General features: G+C 47.1%; 2 protein-coding genes and 2 long non-coding RNA genes across 7 annotated transcripts in view; 1 reads left to right on the top strand and 3 right to left on the bottom strand.

Moving 5' to 3' along the window:
- Positions 1-6,811, top strand: part of LOC135515791 (LHFPL tetraspan subfamily member 3 protein-like) — a 41,905-nt gene extending 35,094 nt beyond the window's left edge. Inside the window, exons 2-4 of the mRNA XM_064939530.1 lie at positions 3,366-3,593; positions 5,054-5,094; positions 5,204-6,811. Coding sequence (XP_064795602.1) covers positions 3,366-3,593; positions 5,054-5,073 — 248 coding nt within the window. The 3' untranslated portion in view covers positions 5,074-5,094; positions 5,204-6,811. The remainder of the gene's footprint in view (positions 1-3,365; positions 3,594-5,053; positions 5,095-5,203) is intronic.
- Positions 6,812-7,730: 919 nt separating this feature from the next.
- On the bottom strand, positions 7,731-8,662 carry LOC135515792 (uncharacterized). 3 transcript variants are annotated; one of them, XR_010451854.1, is made up of 4 exons: positions 8,580-8,662; positions 8,343-8,474; positions 8,230-8,295; positions 7,731-7,764 (listed from the first exon to the last, which is right to left on the bottom strand). It is a non-coding gene; the product is annotated as an uncharacterized LOC135515792 (long non-coding RNA). The 3 variants fall into 3 exon arrangements; XR_010451853.1 differs by having other exon boundaries at positions 7,737-7,797; XR_010451852.1 differs by lacking the exon at positions 7,731-7,764 and adding an exon at positions 8,003-8,048 and having other exon boundaries at positions 8,226-8,295.
- A 459-nt stretch (positions 8,663-9,121) lies between these two features.
- LOC135515793 (uncharacterized) lies at positions 9,122-9,465 on the bottom strand. Its single transcript, XR_010451855.1, has 3 exons — positions 9,388-9,465; positions 9,252-9,354; positions 9,122-9,167 (listed from the first exon to the last, which is right to left on the bottom strand). It is a non-coding gene; the product is annotated as an uncharacterized LOC135515793 (long non-coding RNA).
- A 315-nt stretch (positions 9,466-9,780) lies between these two features.
- On the bottom strand, positions 9,781-13,083 carry LOC135515789 (zinc finger protein RFP-like). Of its 2 annotated transcripts, none has more exons than XM_064939527.1 (2): positions 12,937-13,083; positions 9,781-11,988 (listed from the first exon to the last, which is right to left on the bottom strand). In XM_064939527.1, exon 2 carries the CDS (start codon positions 11,984-11,986, stop codon positions 10,355-10,357), a length of 1,632 nt encoding a protein of 543 aa, XP_064795599.1. In that variant the 5' UTR covers positions 11,987-11,988; positions 12,937-13,083; the 3' UTR covers positions 9,781-10,354. The 2 variants fall into 2 exon arrangements, with proteins under 2 accessions (XP_064795599.1, XP_064795598.1); XM_064939526.1 differs by lacking the exon at positions 12,937-13,083 and adding an exon at positions 12,240-12,432.
- Positions 13,084-16,280: the final 3,197 nt, after the last annotated feature.

Below are 16,280 nucleotides of genomic sequence, written 5' to 3'. Positions count from 1 at the left end.
AGACTAACAGGAAACCACATGTCCTGTTTAACTCCAGACTAACAGGAAACCACATGTCCTGTTTAACTCCAGACTAACAGGAAACCAGTCCTGTTTAACTCCAGACTAACAGGAAACCACATGTCCTGTTTAACTCCAGACTAACAGGAAACCACATGTCCTGTTTAACTCCAGACTAACAACAGGAAACCACATGTCCTGTTTAACTCCAGACTAACAGGAAACCACATGTCCTGTTTAACTCCAGACTAACAGGAAACCACATGTCCTGTTTAACTCCAGACTAACAGGAAACCACATGTCCTGTTTAACTCCAGACTAACAGGAAACCACATGTCCTGTTTAACTCCAGACTAACAGGAAACCACATGTCCTGTTTAACTCCAGACTAACAGGAAACCACATGTCCTGTTTAACTCCAGACTAACAGGAAACCACATGTCCTGTTTAACTCCAGACTAACAGGAAACCACATGTCCTGTTTAACTCCAGACTAACAGGAAACCACATGTCCTGTTTAACTCCAACAGGAAACCACATGTCCTGTTTAACTCCAGACTAACAGGAAACCACATGTCCTGTTTAACTCCAGACTAACAGGAAACCACATGTCCTGTTTAACTCCAGACTAACAGGAAACCACATGTCCTGTTTAACTCCAGACTAACAGTTTAACTCCAGACTAACAGGAAACCACATGTCCTGTTTAACTCCAGACTCTGGAAACCACATGTCCTGTTTTAACTCCAGACTAACAGGAAACCACATGTCCTGTTTAACTCCAGACTAACAGGAAACCACATGTCCTGTTTAACTCCAGACTAACAGGAAACCACATGAACCACATCCTGTTTCCAGAACAGGAAACAGTCCTGTTTACTCCAGAAACAGGAAACCATGTCCTGTTTAACTCCAGACTAACAGGAAACCACATGTCCTGTTTAACTCCAGACTAACAGGAAACCACATGTCCTGTTTAACTCCAGACTAACAGGAAACCACATGTCCTGTTTAACTCCAGACTAACAGGAAACCACATGTCCTGTTTAACTCCAGACAGGAACAGGAAACCACATGTCCTGTTTAACTCCAGACTAACAGGAAACCACATGTCCTGTTTAACTCCAGACTAACAGGAAACCACATGTCCTGTTTCCTGAGATTGTGTCTTAAGTAGATAGATTTATCTCTCTGTACTCTCTCAATGACTCTTTAGCTTAGCCTCTGACAGCAATGTCCGCGACTGTTAACACACACAAATGCCTCTACTACGGACTCTGCTGCTGTGACTGTGTGGGAGTGCTAGATATCCTCTGACAATACTTTTATTGATCTGTTACCACAGCCTGCACTGAAGTCTCCGTGTTATTGTCACACACTCTGAACAAGTGAATTGAATTGAAGACAGTCCCCGTGTCTCTGGCTGGAGTGGGTGTGCGTACTGTTTGTGTCCATGGGGAGCTGCAGTGGTCACTCTGACAGTGGTCAGGAGATCAGGAGAGGGAATCAATCAGCTAGTGAACAGAGGAGAGGAGAGATTACAGCAGTAGGGGAACAGGAGAGACTACAGGGGGAGGATGAGAGGAAGGACTACAGGGGGAGGATGAGAGGAGGGACTACAGAAGGGGTGGAGGAGAGGAGGGACTACAGAAGGGGTGGAGGAGAGGAGGGACTACAGAAGGGGTGGAGGAGAGGAGGGACTACAGGAGGGGAGGAGGAGAGACTACAGGGTGAGGCGGGACTACAGAAGGGGTGGAGGAGAAGAGGGACTACAGTAGGGGTGGAGGAGAGGAGGGACTACAGAAGGGGGGAGGAGAAGAGGGACTACAGAAGGGGTGGAGAAGAGGAGGGACTACAGAAGGGGTGGAGGAGAGGAGGGACTACAGTAGGGGTGGAGGAGAGGAGGGACTACAGAAGGGGTGGAGGAGAGGAGGGACTACAGAAGGGGTGGAGGAGAGGAGGGACTACAGAAGGGGTGGAGAAGAGGAGGGACTACAGAAGGGGTGGAGAAGAGGAGGGACTACAGAAGGGATGGAGGAGAGGAGGGACTACAGTAGGGGTGGAGGAGAGGAGGGACTCCAGAAGGGGTGGAGGAGAGGAGGGACTCCAGAAGGGGTGGAGGAGAGGAGGGACTACAGAAGGGGTGGAGGAGAGGAGGGACTACAGAAGGGGTGGAGGAGAGGAGGGACTACAGAAGGGGTGGAGGAGAGGGGGGACTACAGAAGGGGTGGCGGAGAGGAGGGACTACAGAAGGGGTGGAGGAGAGGAGGGACTACAGAATGGGTGGAGGAGAGGAGGGACTACAAAAGGGGTGGAAGAGAGGAGGGACTACAGTAGGGGTGGAGGAGAGGAGGGACTACAGAAGGGGTGGAGGAGAGGAGGGATTAGAGAAGGGGTGGAGGAGAGGAGGGACTACAGTAGGGGTGGAGGAGAGACTACAGGGGGAGAGATGGAGGAGAGACTACAGGGGGAGGGGAGGAGGAAAGACTACAGGGGGAGGGGAGGAGGAGAGACTACAGGGGGAGGGATGGAGGAGAGACTACGGGGGGGACTACAGGGGGAGGGATGGATGGAGGAAAGACTACAGGGGGAGGAGGGGGAGGAGAGACTACAGTGGGAGGGATGGATAGAGGAGAGACTACAGGGGGAGGGAGGACTACAGGGGGAGGGATGGATGGAGGAGAGACTACAGGGGGAGGGAGGACTACAGGGGGAGTTATGGATGGAGGAGAGACTACAGGGGGAGGGAGGACTACAGGGGGGGATGGATGGAGGAGAGACTACAGGGGGAGAAGGGGGAGGAGAGACTACAGGGTGAGAAGGGGGAGGAGAGACTACAGGGGGAGGGGGGACTACAGGGGGAGGGATGGATGGAGGAGAGACTACAGGGGGAGGAGGGGGAGGAGAGACTACATGGGGAGGAGGGGGAGGAGAGACTACAGGGGGAGGGATGGATGGAGGAGAGACTATAGGGGGAGGAGGAGAGACTACAGGGGAAGGATGGGAGGAGAGACTACAGGGGGAGGGTGATGAGTTTAGAATGCTGCATAGATATGGTATGGGTTAAGCTAACACTATCTCTCTTTGTATCTCTCTCCCTCCACCTTTTCTGTGTTTCTCCTGTACTCTCTCTTTTCTGTAATCTCCCCCTTTCTCCCACTTCTTCCTTTCTCCCTCCATCCCCCCATCCCTCCCTCCCTCCCTCCCTCTGTCTCTCCATCCCCCCATCCCTCCCTCCCTCCCTCCCTCTGTCTCTCCATCCCCCCATCCCTCCCTCCCTTCCTCCCTCTGTCTCTCCATCCCCCCATCCCTCCCTCCCTCTGTCTCTCCATCCCCCCATCCCTTCCTCCCTCCTCCTATCCCAGGTACGTGTCTGATTCTGGGCTGTATGATCTACCCAGACGGCTGGGACAGTGACGAGGTGAAGAGGATGTGTGGGGAGCAGACAGACAAGTACACCCTGGGAGCGTGCTCCGTGCGCTGGGCCTACATCCTGGCTATCATGGGCATCATGGACGCCCTGATACTCTCCTTCCTGGCCTTCGTCCTGGGAAACCGTCAGGATGGGCTGATGGCTGATGAACTGCTGGATAGTAAGGACAACACTTAATCTAAAATCAGTTTGGGATTTTAGGTCATTATGAATAAGATTACATGGACAGGGGGGACCTGATTCTAGATAAGTACTCCTACCCTGAGATACTTTATGAATACGAGCTGTGGACTTTCCTCATGTGAGCATGTCATACAGAGGCTGTCTCAAAAAGTGATATGTGTGATAGTTCAAGTCTGTGTAAGGTCATAGTGCAATGCTCTTCAAAGCTGCTCCTGGTGACCACAGGGTGTCTACCTGTCTCTGAAGGGCAGCACCATACTGATGTGTTAGTGCAGTGCTGGACCAAACACCTGCACACCCTTTGGCTCTCCGGGACCAGGAGTGAAGAACACTATTGCACAGAATAACAGAACATCTGTAACTGAAGTCTGAACCCCCTCTCCTCCAGACCCTTCCACATCTCCCATATCTTGGGGTTTAATGTATTTAGGCTAATAAATAAACACTTCTCATCAACCCCCTCCTCCAAAGCCCATAGCATGGGGTGGGTGTGTTTCAAATGTATCAACTGTACCCTGCTGTCAAAACCCCACACCCCACATGGTAGATATTCATATTCTGTCCCTTTTTATGCAAATATTTTCAGCATAATTTCACACACCCGAGCCACCACCAATTAACATATTTTAACTGCTTCTCACATAACACCTGCCTACTGTTATTACCGAATGGGATTGGGAATTGGTGAGAGAGAGAGAGAGAGAGAGAGAGAGAGAGAGAGAGAGAAAGTGTGAGAGAAAGTGTGAGAATGGGAGTGGAAGATAAGAAAACAAGATGGCAGAGTCAAAGAGAATGGCTAAAACGACAAGAAGGGGGGAAGGAACAGAAAAAAGAGAGAGATGAAAAGAAATGGAAAGGAGAGGGAGATGTAGAAAAAGGATGGAAGAAAAAGGGAGAGAATTTACGGAGTCCTGAATTACTAATGGCTGTTTACACAGCTTGGCTATCAGCCTGTCTAAATGAATCACATGAGCTGATCGGCTAGGGCTGCCTGTTGGCGCAGGAGAACGCCATGGAACAGAGGGAGGATGCCATTATCAGCTATGGGACAAGAGGAGAGAGAGAGTCTCAATTGGGCACATTTTCAAATTAAGTCTAGTAAGCTCTGCTTCCAAAATCCGAGACACCCTCAATTATCAATGTTATAGGGTTTCAAGATGTCTGACTTCACACGAGAAAGAGAGTGACCGAGTCTCATTTTGGCAAAGTGATTAATTGTTCTGTTGCAGTAACGTATGGTTCAGTCCAATGATTAACTATGTTTATAAAGGAGGTCTCTGAGCCATTTAGATAAGGATGTCATTACCTTAACACTGATTGGTGACTTTTCCTCACTACTGCCACCCACTGGCGTGTCTCTGGTACTACAAGTACAGAAGCTCTAGTGGTATTCATAGTGACATTACCAATGCTAACCTCTCCTTTCTGTCCTCACAGAGACTGGTAATTCCATATAAACAGCCAAATACTGTACAAAGGTGGGTGTGCTTTTTTGTGAATTGTGAATTATCTGATGTACTTTCATGGGATCAATATCCATATGCTTGTGTTGCCATTGGTACATCTAATTGTGCTCTTTATTCACAGGTGTTGGTGCCCATCAGAGGTAAAGGATAATGTAACACAACGTTCCACCTTCATACCTGTCACTCTGAAGGTGGAAAGGAGAGCTACTGCTGTTGGAAAGAACAGAACGAGAAAACGACGAATGAATGAGAGGAGACATCCACTCCAAGAGAACCCACTTAGTAAAGACCAACCCCTACGGCCCTTTCTCACCCAGACATGACCTTGAGAGCAACAACAGATGGAAGACTTCATATTGTTTTATGAAATCCGTTACTGAGTGGACACAGTAGGCCGATGACTTAACGGGTGGCAGATAGCCAAGTGGTTCGAGCATTGGGTCTGTAACCGAAAGGTCGCTGGTTTGAATACCTGAGCCAAGGTGAAACAAAATTCTGCCGTTGTGCCCCCTGAGTAAGGCACTTAACCCTGATTTGCTCCAGAGGCGCTGTACTACTGTGACTGACCCTCTAAAACAACACATTTCACTGCACCTATCCAGTGTATGTAACAATAAAACATATTAGGAAACATATGAGAAAAGTTTTGTTTGTGAAAAAGACCTTGAGATTCTGTCCCACCATTCAAGGCCCTAGCATAGAAAAAGACAAATTAACCCAGCGTTTCCCAAACTCAGTCCTAGGGATCCCAAGGGGTGCACGTTTTGGTTTTTGCCCTAGCATTTGACACAACTGATTAAAATAATTAACTAATCACCAAGCTTTGAAAAAAAAACATGCACCCCTTGGGATCCCCAGGACCGAGTTTGGGAAATGCTCAACTAACTCAAGACCACACATGACCGCTAGGCTACAGCATTGGATTGCTCAGACGTCTGATCAAACAGAGCTGTCGTCTTTATTGTGTCAAACTCACCTCTGGACCACATGTACCTGAACTGTGGATTCCTTCTTGACTTGTGTTCCACTCTTTTCTCATTGTTAGACTGTTTACAGTGGGTGAGCATGGTCCATGAGAACTGGAAGCACTGTCTGGAAAGGGTGCAAGGGTCAGCGGTGCCTGGGAACCTTTGGACGTCCCTACACAAAACCCTAACCTCTACCCTTACCTTAACCTTTTTAAATAGAATCTTCAACTGGGTGACATCAGAATTGGGATGTCCCAAGGATCCCATTTAGACGTGTCCGTACTGGAAGACAACGGCTGAACAGAGAGCGATGCTCCACCACTGACACCACATTAAATGTGACCAAGTTGAAGGTAAAGAAGAAATCTTGTAGCTGTAATGAATGACTGTTGTGATAGAATCAGCGAGGTAGAGATCAGAGCCATGTAGGACTAGAGGTCTCGAGCAGGCTGCCAATCTTAGTGTCCTCGGCAACCCTGGAGAAAACCATGCTGAAGTTTTAAGTAGAAGAAAAAGCCTATTAACAAATACAAACAGCTGTTCTACGTGTTGGAATTTTATTTTGTCTCGACTATGATATTTACAACCGATGCGGTATGTTAAAGCTATTGATTCACTTCAGATGTGTGTGCCATACAATGTATACAGACAGTATTGTAGAGTATTGCCATTTTACTATGGGAAGAAGTGTTTCCATAAAGTGTGGCTCAGTGTCTTGAATTGTATTATCTGGGAATATAACCTTAGAATCCATCTGCAACTTTATCACGAGTAGCAATGTGTCGTTAACGGAAAGTCATTCTTGCACTCTATCCAGCACATTTTTATCAATTAATAAAAATACAATTTCTTGAAGGTCAAAATATGGACGTTATGGCCGTATAAATGGACAGAACTGGTTGAAAAGATCAGTAGCCTCCAGAGCCCATGTAAACTCAAGTCACATAGTTTAACACTGTCACACAAACAGGGCTGCAACACAACTTTATAACTATTATTTCAGCAGTCTACTGCCAGCAGCATAGCACCCTGCATCCCACTGCTGGTTTGGCCCTGAAGCAAAGCACGGTTGGTCCCGGTCAGTCCCTTGATGGAAGACCAGATGCTGCTGGAAACGGTGTTGGAGGGCCAATAGGAGGCACTCTTTCATCTGGTCTAAGGAGATCCTAATGCCCCAGGGCAGTGAAGGGGACATTGCCCTGCATAGGGTACTGTCTTTCAGATGGGAAGTTAAATGGATGTCCTAACTCTCTGTGGTCATTAATAATCCCATGGCACTTATTGTAAGAGTAGGGGGTTAAATTCCCAACCTGGCCACCTAATCATCCTCCTAATTGGCATATATCACTTTCCAGCTGGTGAGTGTAGTGCTTTATGAATCCACTCTCATAATGTTGTAAATGTGCCTAGTGTTCTTATAGGGCTTCTGGGCTGAAACAAGCTCAACTTAACATGTGAACCACAGGAAGCTGCTGTGGGGGCGGCTCATAATAATGTCTGGAACGGAGTCAATGGAATGGCATCATACCACTGATTCCACTCCAGCCATTACCATGAGCCAGTCCTCCCCAATTAAGGTGCCACCAACCTCCTGTGATGTGAACTAATCAACATGTGAACATATTCAATCAGTGCAAACCCCACTTACCTTATTTTACTGGCCAGTCCAACTCCCACCTACCTTATTATACTGGCCAGTCCAAACCCCACTTACCTTATTTTACTGGCCAGTCCAACTCCCACCTACCTTATTATACTGGCCAGTCCAACCCCACCTCCCACTTACCCAAACCCCACCTTATACTGGCCATCCAAACTGGCCAGTCCAACTCCCACCTACCTTATTATACTGGCCAGTCCAATTATAGTAACCCCAAGGTTATTATACTGGCCAGTTCAAACCCCAGCTGACAAGGCTATTACCTTAACTGGCAGTTAACCCACCTGTTCCAGTCCAAACCCCACCTACCTTATTATACTGGCTAGTCCAAACCCCACCTTGAAAATAAGAATGTGTTCTTAACTGACATGCCTGGTTAAATAAATACTGGCTAGTCCAAACCCCACCTAAACTGGCCCCAAACCCCACCTACCTTAATACTGGCTAGTCCAAACCCCACCTACCTTATTATACTGGCTAAAACCTAAATTATACTGGCTAGTCCAAAACCCCACCTACCTTATTATACTGGCTAGTCCAAACCCCACCTACCTTATTATACTGGCTAGTCCAAACCCCACCTACCTTATTATACTGGCTAGTCCAGTCCAATACTGGCCAGTCCCACCTACCTTATTATACTGGCCAGTCCAACTCCCACCTACCTTATTATACTGGCCAGTCCAAACCCCACCTACCTTATTATACTGGCCAGTCCAAACCCCACCTACCTTATTATACTGGCCAGTCCAAACCCCACCTACCTTATTACACTGGCCAAACCCCACCTCCAAACCCCACCTACCTTATTATTACTGGCCAGTCCAAACCCCACTTACCTTATTATACTGGCCAGTCCAACCACCTACCTTATTATACTGGCCAGTCCAAACCCCACTTACCTTATTATACTGGCCAGTCCAAACCCCACCTACCTTATTATACTGGCCAGTCCAAACCCCACCTACCTTATTATACTGGCCAGTCCAAACCCCACCTACCTTATTATACTGGCCAGTCCAAACCCCACCTACCTTATTATACTGGCCAGTCCAAACCCCACCTACCTTATTATACTGGCCAGTCCAAACCCCACCTACCTTATTATACTGGCCAGTCCAAACCCCACCTACCTTATTATACTGGCCAGTCCAAACCCCACCTACCTTATTATACTGGCCAGTCCAAACCCCACCTACCTTATTATACTGGCCAGTCCAAACCCCACCAAACCCCACCTACCTTATTATACTGGCCCAAACCCCACCTACCTTATTATACTGGCTCCAAACCCCACCTACCTTATTATACTGGCCAGTCCAAACCCCACCTACCTTATTATACTGGCCAGTCCAAACCCCACCTACCTTATTATACTGGCTAGTCCAAACCCCACCTACCTTATTATACTGTCCAAACCCCACCTACCTTATTATACTGGCTAGTCCAAACCCCACCTTACCTTATTATACTGGCCAGTCCAAACCCCACTTTACCTTCCAAACCCCACCTACCTTATTACTGGCTAGTCCAAACCCCACTTACCTTATTATACTGGCCAGTCCAAACCCCACCTACCTTATTATACTGGCTAGTCCAAACCCCACCTACCTTATTATACTGGCTAGTCCAAACCCCACCTACCTTATTACACTGGCTAGTCCAAACCCCACCTACCTTATTATACTGGCCAGTCCAAACCCCACCTACCTTATTACACTGGCTAGTCCAAACCCCACCTACCTTATTATACTGGCCAGTCCAAACCCCACCTACCTTATTATACTGGTTGTCTGATCAGCAAGTAGTGACAGGATCCAGGCAGTTTCCAAGTGTAGCTGGAGGAGTTGACTGCATGACAAAGTGTATTTACGGGTTAACACTGGGGTGCACAGTCCAAAAATCTCTGCACACATCCCGTACATATCCGATAACAGACCACTTGTGTGTGCAGACATGTATATGTAAATTGGAGATGTACGGGACAATGTTAGACCCTGGGAGTGTGTATGAAAACCTGGGAGGTGAGGAACCAGGGAAAGGGGTTTGTCCCAACCATTTCCATGTACATAAAAACATTAAATATTATCCTAAGAATACAAGTTTTTAGAGAGCCAAAACAGGGGGGTAAATAAACCTTAAAAACAAACTCACTGCATTTGTTTCTTTAATGGTGTTTCTTTCAAATGTAATGACATTGTGTTACAATCAAAGACAGAACAAGCAACACAAGAAAGGCACTTCAAAATATAGTCGTGTGTTGTGTGGTAAAGCTTTGTCCCAATGCACGATGGGGACAGGAGAGCACTTGTAACCATGAAGAGGCTGCTAAATCCTTGATGTCAGAGATGACATGAAATTAATCACAATACAGTCACATCAGCACAACATTATTACATAACACACATTATGTATATGTACATTAAGAAATGACCAAACGGAAGAGACTGGAACAATTTCATCTAATATTAAACAAAATATTTGCAGGGATCTTTTTTTCTTCTTTTTTTTTGTGATTCATGTGATGTTAATGCAAAGTGCAGTATTTTAAACTTAACGGAATCAAGGTCCATGCTGAGTATTTGTCAGGATACCATTATCTTTGGTAACATCTCCACACTTCTGCAATGTCAAAACATCATCCTCAGTCTGTGTGATTGACAGGAGAGATAATCAGAGGAGCAGAGTTTTCATCCCCAAAATTAGCACAAGGTCCTAAGTATGGATATAGTTTCTTAGTGAAAGTGCAGCCAGTGAACGAGTAGATATGAGACCTGGCCTCCACATCATAAAAGGAGACCTGACCCTCCTCATAATCCACAAACACCCCCACCTTCTGGGGCTTCTCTCTCAGGGAGAGGAGGACAGGTGTGGAGGTACAGGCTAGGTACTTACACCTTTCCCTCAGTGCCACAGTCCAGTAACCATCCTTAGGGCTCAGTGTGATATTTCCCTTCCTGTTGATGGACTCTCTGGCCACTCCTAAATCCCACTTAGTCTTTCCCTTAACAGTCACCTCATAGTAAGATCTTCCCGAGGAGACACCTTTAGTTCCAAGGACACAGGGACAGGTGGAAAACCTCTTTGGGTTGTCAAGGAGATCTTGTTGTTTCTGTTGATATCTCACTTCTTTCCCACTTTTCGACAGGATGATATAGGGGTTTGCCGTATCAGGGTCCAGAGTCACATCCACTGCATAGCGCTGCGCCCTCTTCAATTTGACTTTATCCATCTCTTTATTCAGTGTCTCCTCCAGTTGGGACACAACTCTCCTCCCAGTCCCCACATACAGATCACTGTGAACACTGATCTTAGACCAGTCCTTGGTGGGTGGAAGGGTACAAAGAGATGGGAAGCTCTGTAGGAGGTGGAGGTGGTCCTCAGTGTGTGAGAGCTGCTCCAGCTTAGTGCTTCTCCTCTGTAGCTCAGTGATTTCCCGCTCCAGCTCTTTAATGAGCCCTTCAGCCTGCCTCTCTGCTTTTTTCTGCTTCTCTTTGACCACCTCAATGAGCTCAGCCTGACTTCTCTCAATGGAGCGAACCAGAGCAGTGAATACCTGCACACTGTCTAATATCTTTCTCTCTGCAACTCTCTTGCTGAGCTCTACAGAGTGTTTGATCTCCTTAACCTTTCTAGATCTTGTATGCATCATCTGCTGTACTACTGCCATCATCTTCCCCAGTTCAGCCATCTTCTCTCCATACTCTTCCTCTAGAGGGACTGTGTTGTGAGTCTTGTGTTTTGCCTCAGTGCAGAACTGACACACACATGTCTGATCAGTCCTACAGAACAGCTCCAGGAGTCTGTCGTGCTTCTTGCACATCCTGTCTTCCAGGTTCTCCACAGGGTTGATCAGCTTGTGTCTCTTTAAGGCTGCGACTCTCTGATGAGGCTCCAGGTGAGTCTCACAGTAAGAGGTCTGACACACCAGGCAGGACTTCAGGGCCTTGAGCTTCATCCCAGTGCAGATGTCACAGGAGACTTCTCCAGTTTTGGCAGGGAGTTGGTCTGAGCTGCTGGTGGCTTTCACTTCAACTGATTTCCTGAACTGAGCAGCCATCTCAGAAATGAATGTATTGATGAACAGATCTGGTCTCTTATAAAATGTTTTTTTACACATGGGACACTGGCACATGTCATTGCCATCCCAATACTTCCTGATACAGGCCATGCAGAAGTTGTGTCCACATTGAATAGAGACCGGCTCAGTGAACACATCCAGACAGATGGAGCACAGGAACTGCTCTTCAGCGAGGACACTGCTGGAGGACGCCATATCTAGACAGAGACCAAGGTAAAACCATAAAGCATTTCTTGCAATCAGTCTGCTCTTGACAGTTTAGCAGCATTGCCTTATGGGCAGACTAATCAATCATGATACAAGGTGTTACCAAGAAACTTAGAAAATAGTTATATAACCAAAGGACAAAGAGTTGACGTTGGCCTACTGTAGCAAAGAAAAAAGGAGAATAAATAAACAAACACTGTAGAGCTGATCTTCAAATGTCCATGTTAATCTCTCTACTCACCTGCATGTGTTTGTGGATAAGATTTCAGTTCTACTTTCTGTTAGGTGTTAAGAGGTCCAAACACTGAATTTCACTATTTAATAGTTTTCTGAAGAGCTGGGGAGTTGGGTCTCATGCACAACATACTGCGCGCTTTAGTTTCACTTCAGAGAAATGACAATGTAAATGTTCCTGCTCCCCACGCAACACTGCATTGCACTTCTCTTCCTGGAATAATTAACTATACACAACCCAAGAGCACTCACTTGCCCAACCCTTATAGCCCTATTCTGATTGGACCATTTTGTTTTGCATGGCCCAGTTCCCCGTGTGGGTGGAGAATTCACTTAAGGACCAATGGAATATTCTAAAATATGCGATCTCCACTCAACCGGGGAACCGGGCCATGCAAAACGAGCCGAGCCAGGCATTGAACACAGACATCTCCTCCAGATGGAACAGCACACTCCGGTAAAACGAGAGGGGCGGTCTGTGCATATTTGTAAACAGCAGCTGCTGCACGAAATATAAGAAAGTCTCTAGATTTTGCTCGCCTGAAGTAGAGTATCTTGTGATAAAATGCAGACCACACTACCTGCCTCGAGAGTTTTCAGCTATACTTTTTGTGGCTGTTTATTTACCACCACAGACAGATGCTGACACTAAGACCGCACTCAGTCAGCTGTATAAGGAAATAAGCAAACAGGAAACCACTCACCCAGAGGCGGCTCTCCTCGTAGCCTTTAATGCAGGGATACTTAAACATAATTTCCATCAGCATGTTAAAAGTGCAACCAGAGGGGGAAAAAAAAAATTCTAGAGCACCTGTACTCCACACAGAGACGCGTACAAAGCTCTCCCTCGCCCTCCATTTGGTCAATCTGACCAGTTATATCCTGCTGATTCATGCTTACAAGCAAAAATTAAAAGCAGGAAGCACCAGTGACTCGGTCTATAAAAAGGTGGTCAGGTGAAGCAGATGCTAAACTACAGGACTTTCTTGCTAGCACAGACTGGAACACATTCCGGGATTCCTCCGATGGCATTGAGGAATACACCACATCAGTCACTGGCTTTATCAATAAGTGCATTGAGGATCTCGTCCCCACAGTGACTGTACGTACATACCCCAAACAGAAGCCATGGATTACAGGCAACATTCGCACTGAGCTAAAGGGTAGAGCTGCCGCTTTCAAGGTGAGGGACTCTAACCCGGAAGCTTATAAGAAATCCTGCTATGCCCTGCGACGAACCATCAAACAGGCAAAGCGTCAATACAGGGTGAAGATTGAATCCTACTACACCGGCTCCAACGCTCGTCTTATGTGGCAGGGCTTGCAAACTATTACAGACTACAAAGGGAAGCACAGCCGCAAGCTGCCCAGTGACACGAGCCTTCCAGATGAGCTAAATTACTTATTTGCTCTCTTCGAGGCAAGCAACACTGAGGCATGCATGCGAGCATCAGCTGTTCTGGACAATTGTGTGATCACGCTCTCTGTTGCCGACGTGAGTAAGACCTTTAAACAGGTCAACATACACAAGGCTGCAGGGCCAGATGGATTACCAGGACGTGTGCTCCGGGCATGTGTTGACCAACTGCCAGGTGTCTTTCACTGACATTTTCAACATGTCCCTGATTGAGTCTGTAATACCAACATGTTTCAAGCAGACCGCCATAGTCACTGTGCCCAAGAACACGAAGGCAACCTGCCTAAATGACTACAGACCTCACGTCCGTAGCCATGAAGTGCTTTGAAAGGTTGGTCATGGCTCACAACACCATTATCCCAGAAACCCTAGCCCCACTCCAATTTGCATACCGCCCAAACAGATCCACAGATGATGCAATCTCTATTGCACTCCACACTGCCCTTTCCCACCTGGACAAAAGGAACACTTATGTGAGAATGTTATTCATTGACTACAGTTCAGCGTTCAACACCATAATGCCCTCAAAGCTCATCACTAAGCTAAGGATCCTGGGAATAAACACCTCCCTCCAACTGGACTTCCTGACAGTCCACCCCCAGGTGGTGAGGGTAGGTAGCAACACATCTGCCACGCTGATCCTCAATAATGGAGCCCCCCGGGGTGCATGCTCAGTCCCCTCCTGTACTCCGTTTACCCACGACTCCAACACCATCATTAAGTTTGCAGACAACAGTGGTAGGCCTGATCACTGACAACGACGAGACAGCCTATAGGGAGGAGGTCAGAGACCTGGCTGTTATTCTGGCACCACCCAGAATAACAGCCTATCCCTCAATGTAACCAAGAATAAGGAGACGATTATGGACTACAGGAAAAGGAGGACCGAACACACCCCCATTCTCATCGACGGGGCTGTAGTGGAGCAGGTTGAGAGCTTCTAGTTCCAACAAACTAGAATGGCCCAAACACACCAAGACCGTCGTGAAGAGGGCACGACAAAGCCTATTCCCCCTCAGGAAACCAAAAAGATTTGGCATGGGTCCTGAGATCCTCAAAAGTTATACAGCTGCAACATCGAGAGCATCCTGGTTGCATCACTGCCTGGTACGGCAATTACTCGGCCTCCGACCGCAGGGCACTACAGAGGGTAGTGTGTAGGGCCCAGTACATCACTAAGCTGAGTGCCATCCAGGACCTCTACACCAGGCGGTGTCAGAGGAAGGCCCTAAAAATTGTTCTCGACTGTTCTCTCTATTACCGCATGCTAAGCGGTACCGGAGTGCCAAGTCTTGGACAAAAAGGCTTCTCAACAGTTTTTACCCCCAAGCCATAAGACTCCTGAACAGGTAATCAAATGGCTATTTGCATTGCGTGCCCACTCCCAACCCCTCTTTTACACTGCTGCTATTATGTTTATCATATATGCAGTCACTAACTATACATTCATGTACATAATACCTCAAATTGGGCCGTCCAACATTGGCTAACCGGGCTATCTGCATTGTGTCCCGCCACCCTCTTTTACGCTACTGCTACTCTCTGTTCATCATATAAGCATAGTCACTTTAACCATATCTACATGTACATACTACCTCAATCAGCCCGACTAATCGGTGCCTGTATGTAGCCTCCCTACTGTTATTTTTCACTGCCGTTTTCTTTACCTACCTATTGTTCACCTAATACCTTTTTTGGTACTGTTGGATAGAGCCTGTAAGTAAGCCTTTCACAGTGAGGTCTACACCTGTTGTATTAGGCGCACGTGACAAATAAACTTTGATTTGAAACACGTTTCTCTCGACCACATGTCCCTGAACTGTGGAATCTCTCCACTTGTGAACATGGGAGAGACACTCCAAAACCAGAAGTGGTGTGTTGTTGTGAAGCTCATTTGTGCTGGTTAGTCATGCATAACGGGGACATGAGAGCACTTGTAACCATGAAGGGCCTGCTTAATCATTGATGTTCATCAAGACCGGAGTGTCCGCATTGATATGCACACAGCACAACAGATCAAAGAGAGGGTTGTCGCACCATCTGCTTACCAGTGAGGGACTACCACTAACCAACATGCACCAGTCAGGAAGAGGCAGGCTCTCATTAGATGCAGTTAATGTTGTTCTCCTGATGGAACTGTCTCCAATCTGTTGTGATAAGATAGCAGGCAACCACTAAAGAAATATGAATGAATGGACATATCTGTTGCTGGTATGATGGTACATGTTCCTTAAACCTGAAAGGTAATCCACTCTAAAGGAGTTCTCAGGGGACATGAAGATGGTTCAGGTCTCTGTGGTGCCATGATATGGTGAAGTTGTCCGACAGCATCCAACCACGACTTTTCACAGGAGTTTTATTTGGAGGCGACAGGCAGCTTGCTGGTGGCCTGTCGGGTAGGTTAGTGCTATTCGGGGTTCCTTGGGACATCCCTACCCTAAACATAATCCTTCCCTAACCCTTTCCTTGACCATTTTCAACGGTAACTTCTATGGAGTAGGGACGTCCCAAGGATCCCAGATAACAAGGACCACGTCAGGTAGGAGGCATCCGTCAAACCGTTTGAAAGTGATGCCAACATATCAGCCTTCCTTCTCCCAGACAGACAGAACATACAGACAACACCACCAG

This window comes from Oncorhynchus masou, chromosome 27, assembly GCF_036934945.1.
Source record: "Oncorhynchus masou masou isolate Uvic2021 chromosome 27, UVic_Omas_1.1, whole genome shotgun sequence".
Lineage (NCBI taxonomy): Eukaryota > Metazoa > Chordata > Actinopteri > Salmoniformes > Salmonidae > Oncorhynchus > Oncorhynchus masou.
The sequence above is the reverse complement of the archived record's forward strand: the minus strand, read 5'-3'. Positions and strand labels throughout refer to the sequence as shown.

Coding starts and splice junctions, on each gene's coding strand:
- LOC135515789 (XM_064939527.1), bottom strand. CDS start 11,986: ATGGCGTCCTCCAGCAGTGTCCTCGCTGAAGAGCAGTTCCTGTGCTCC.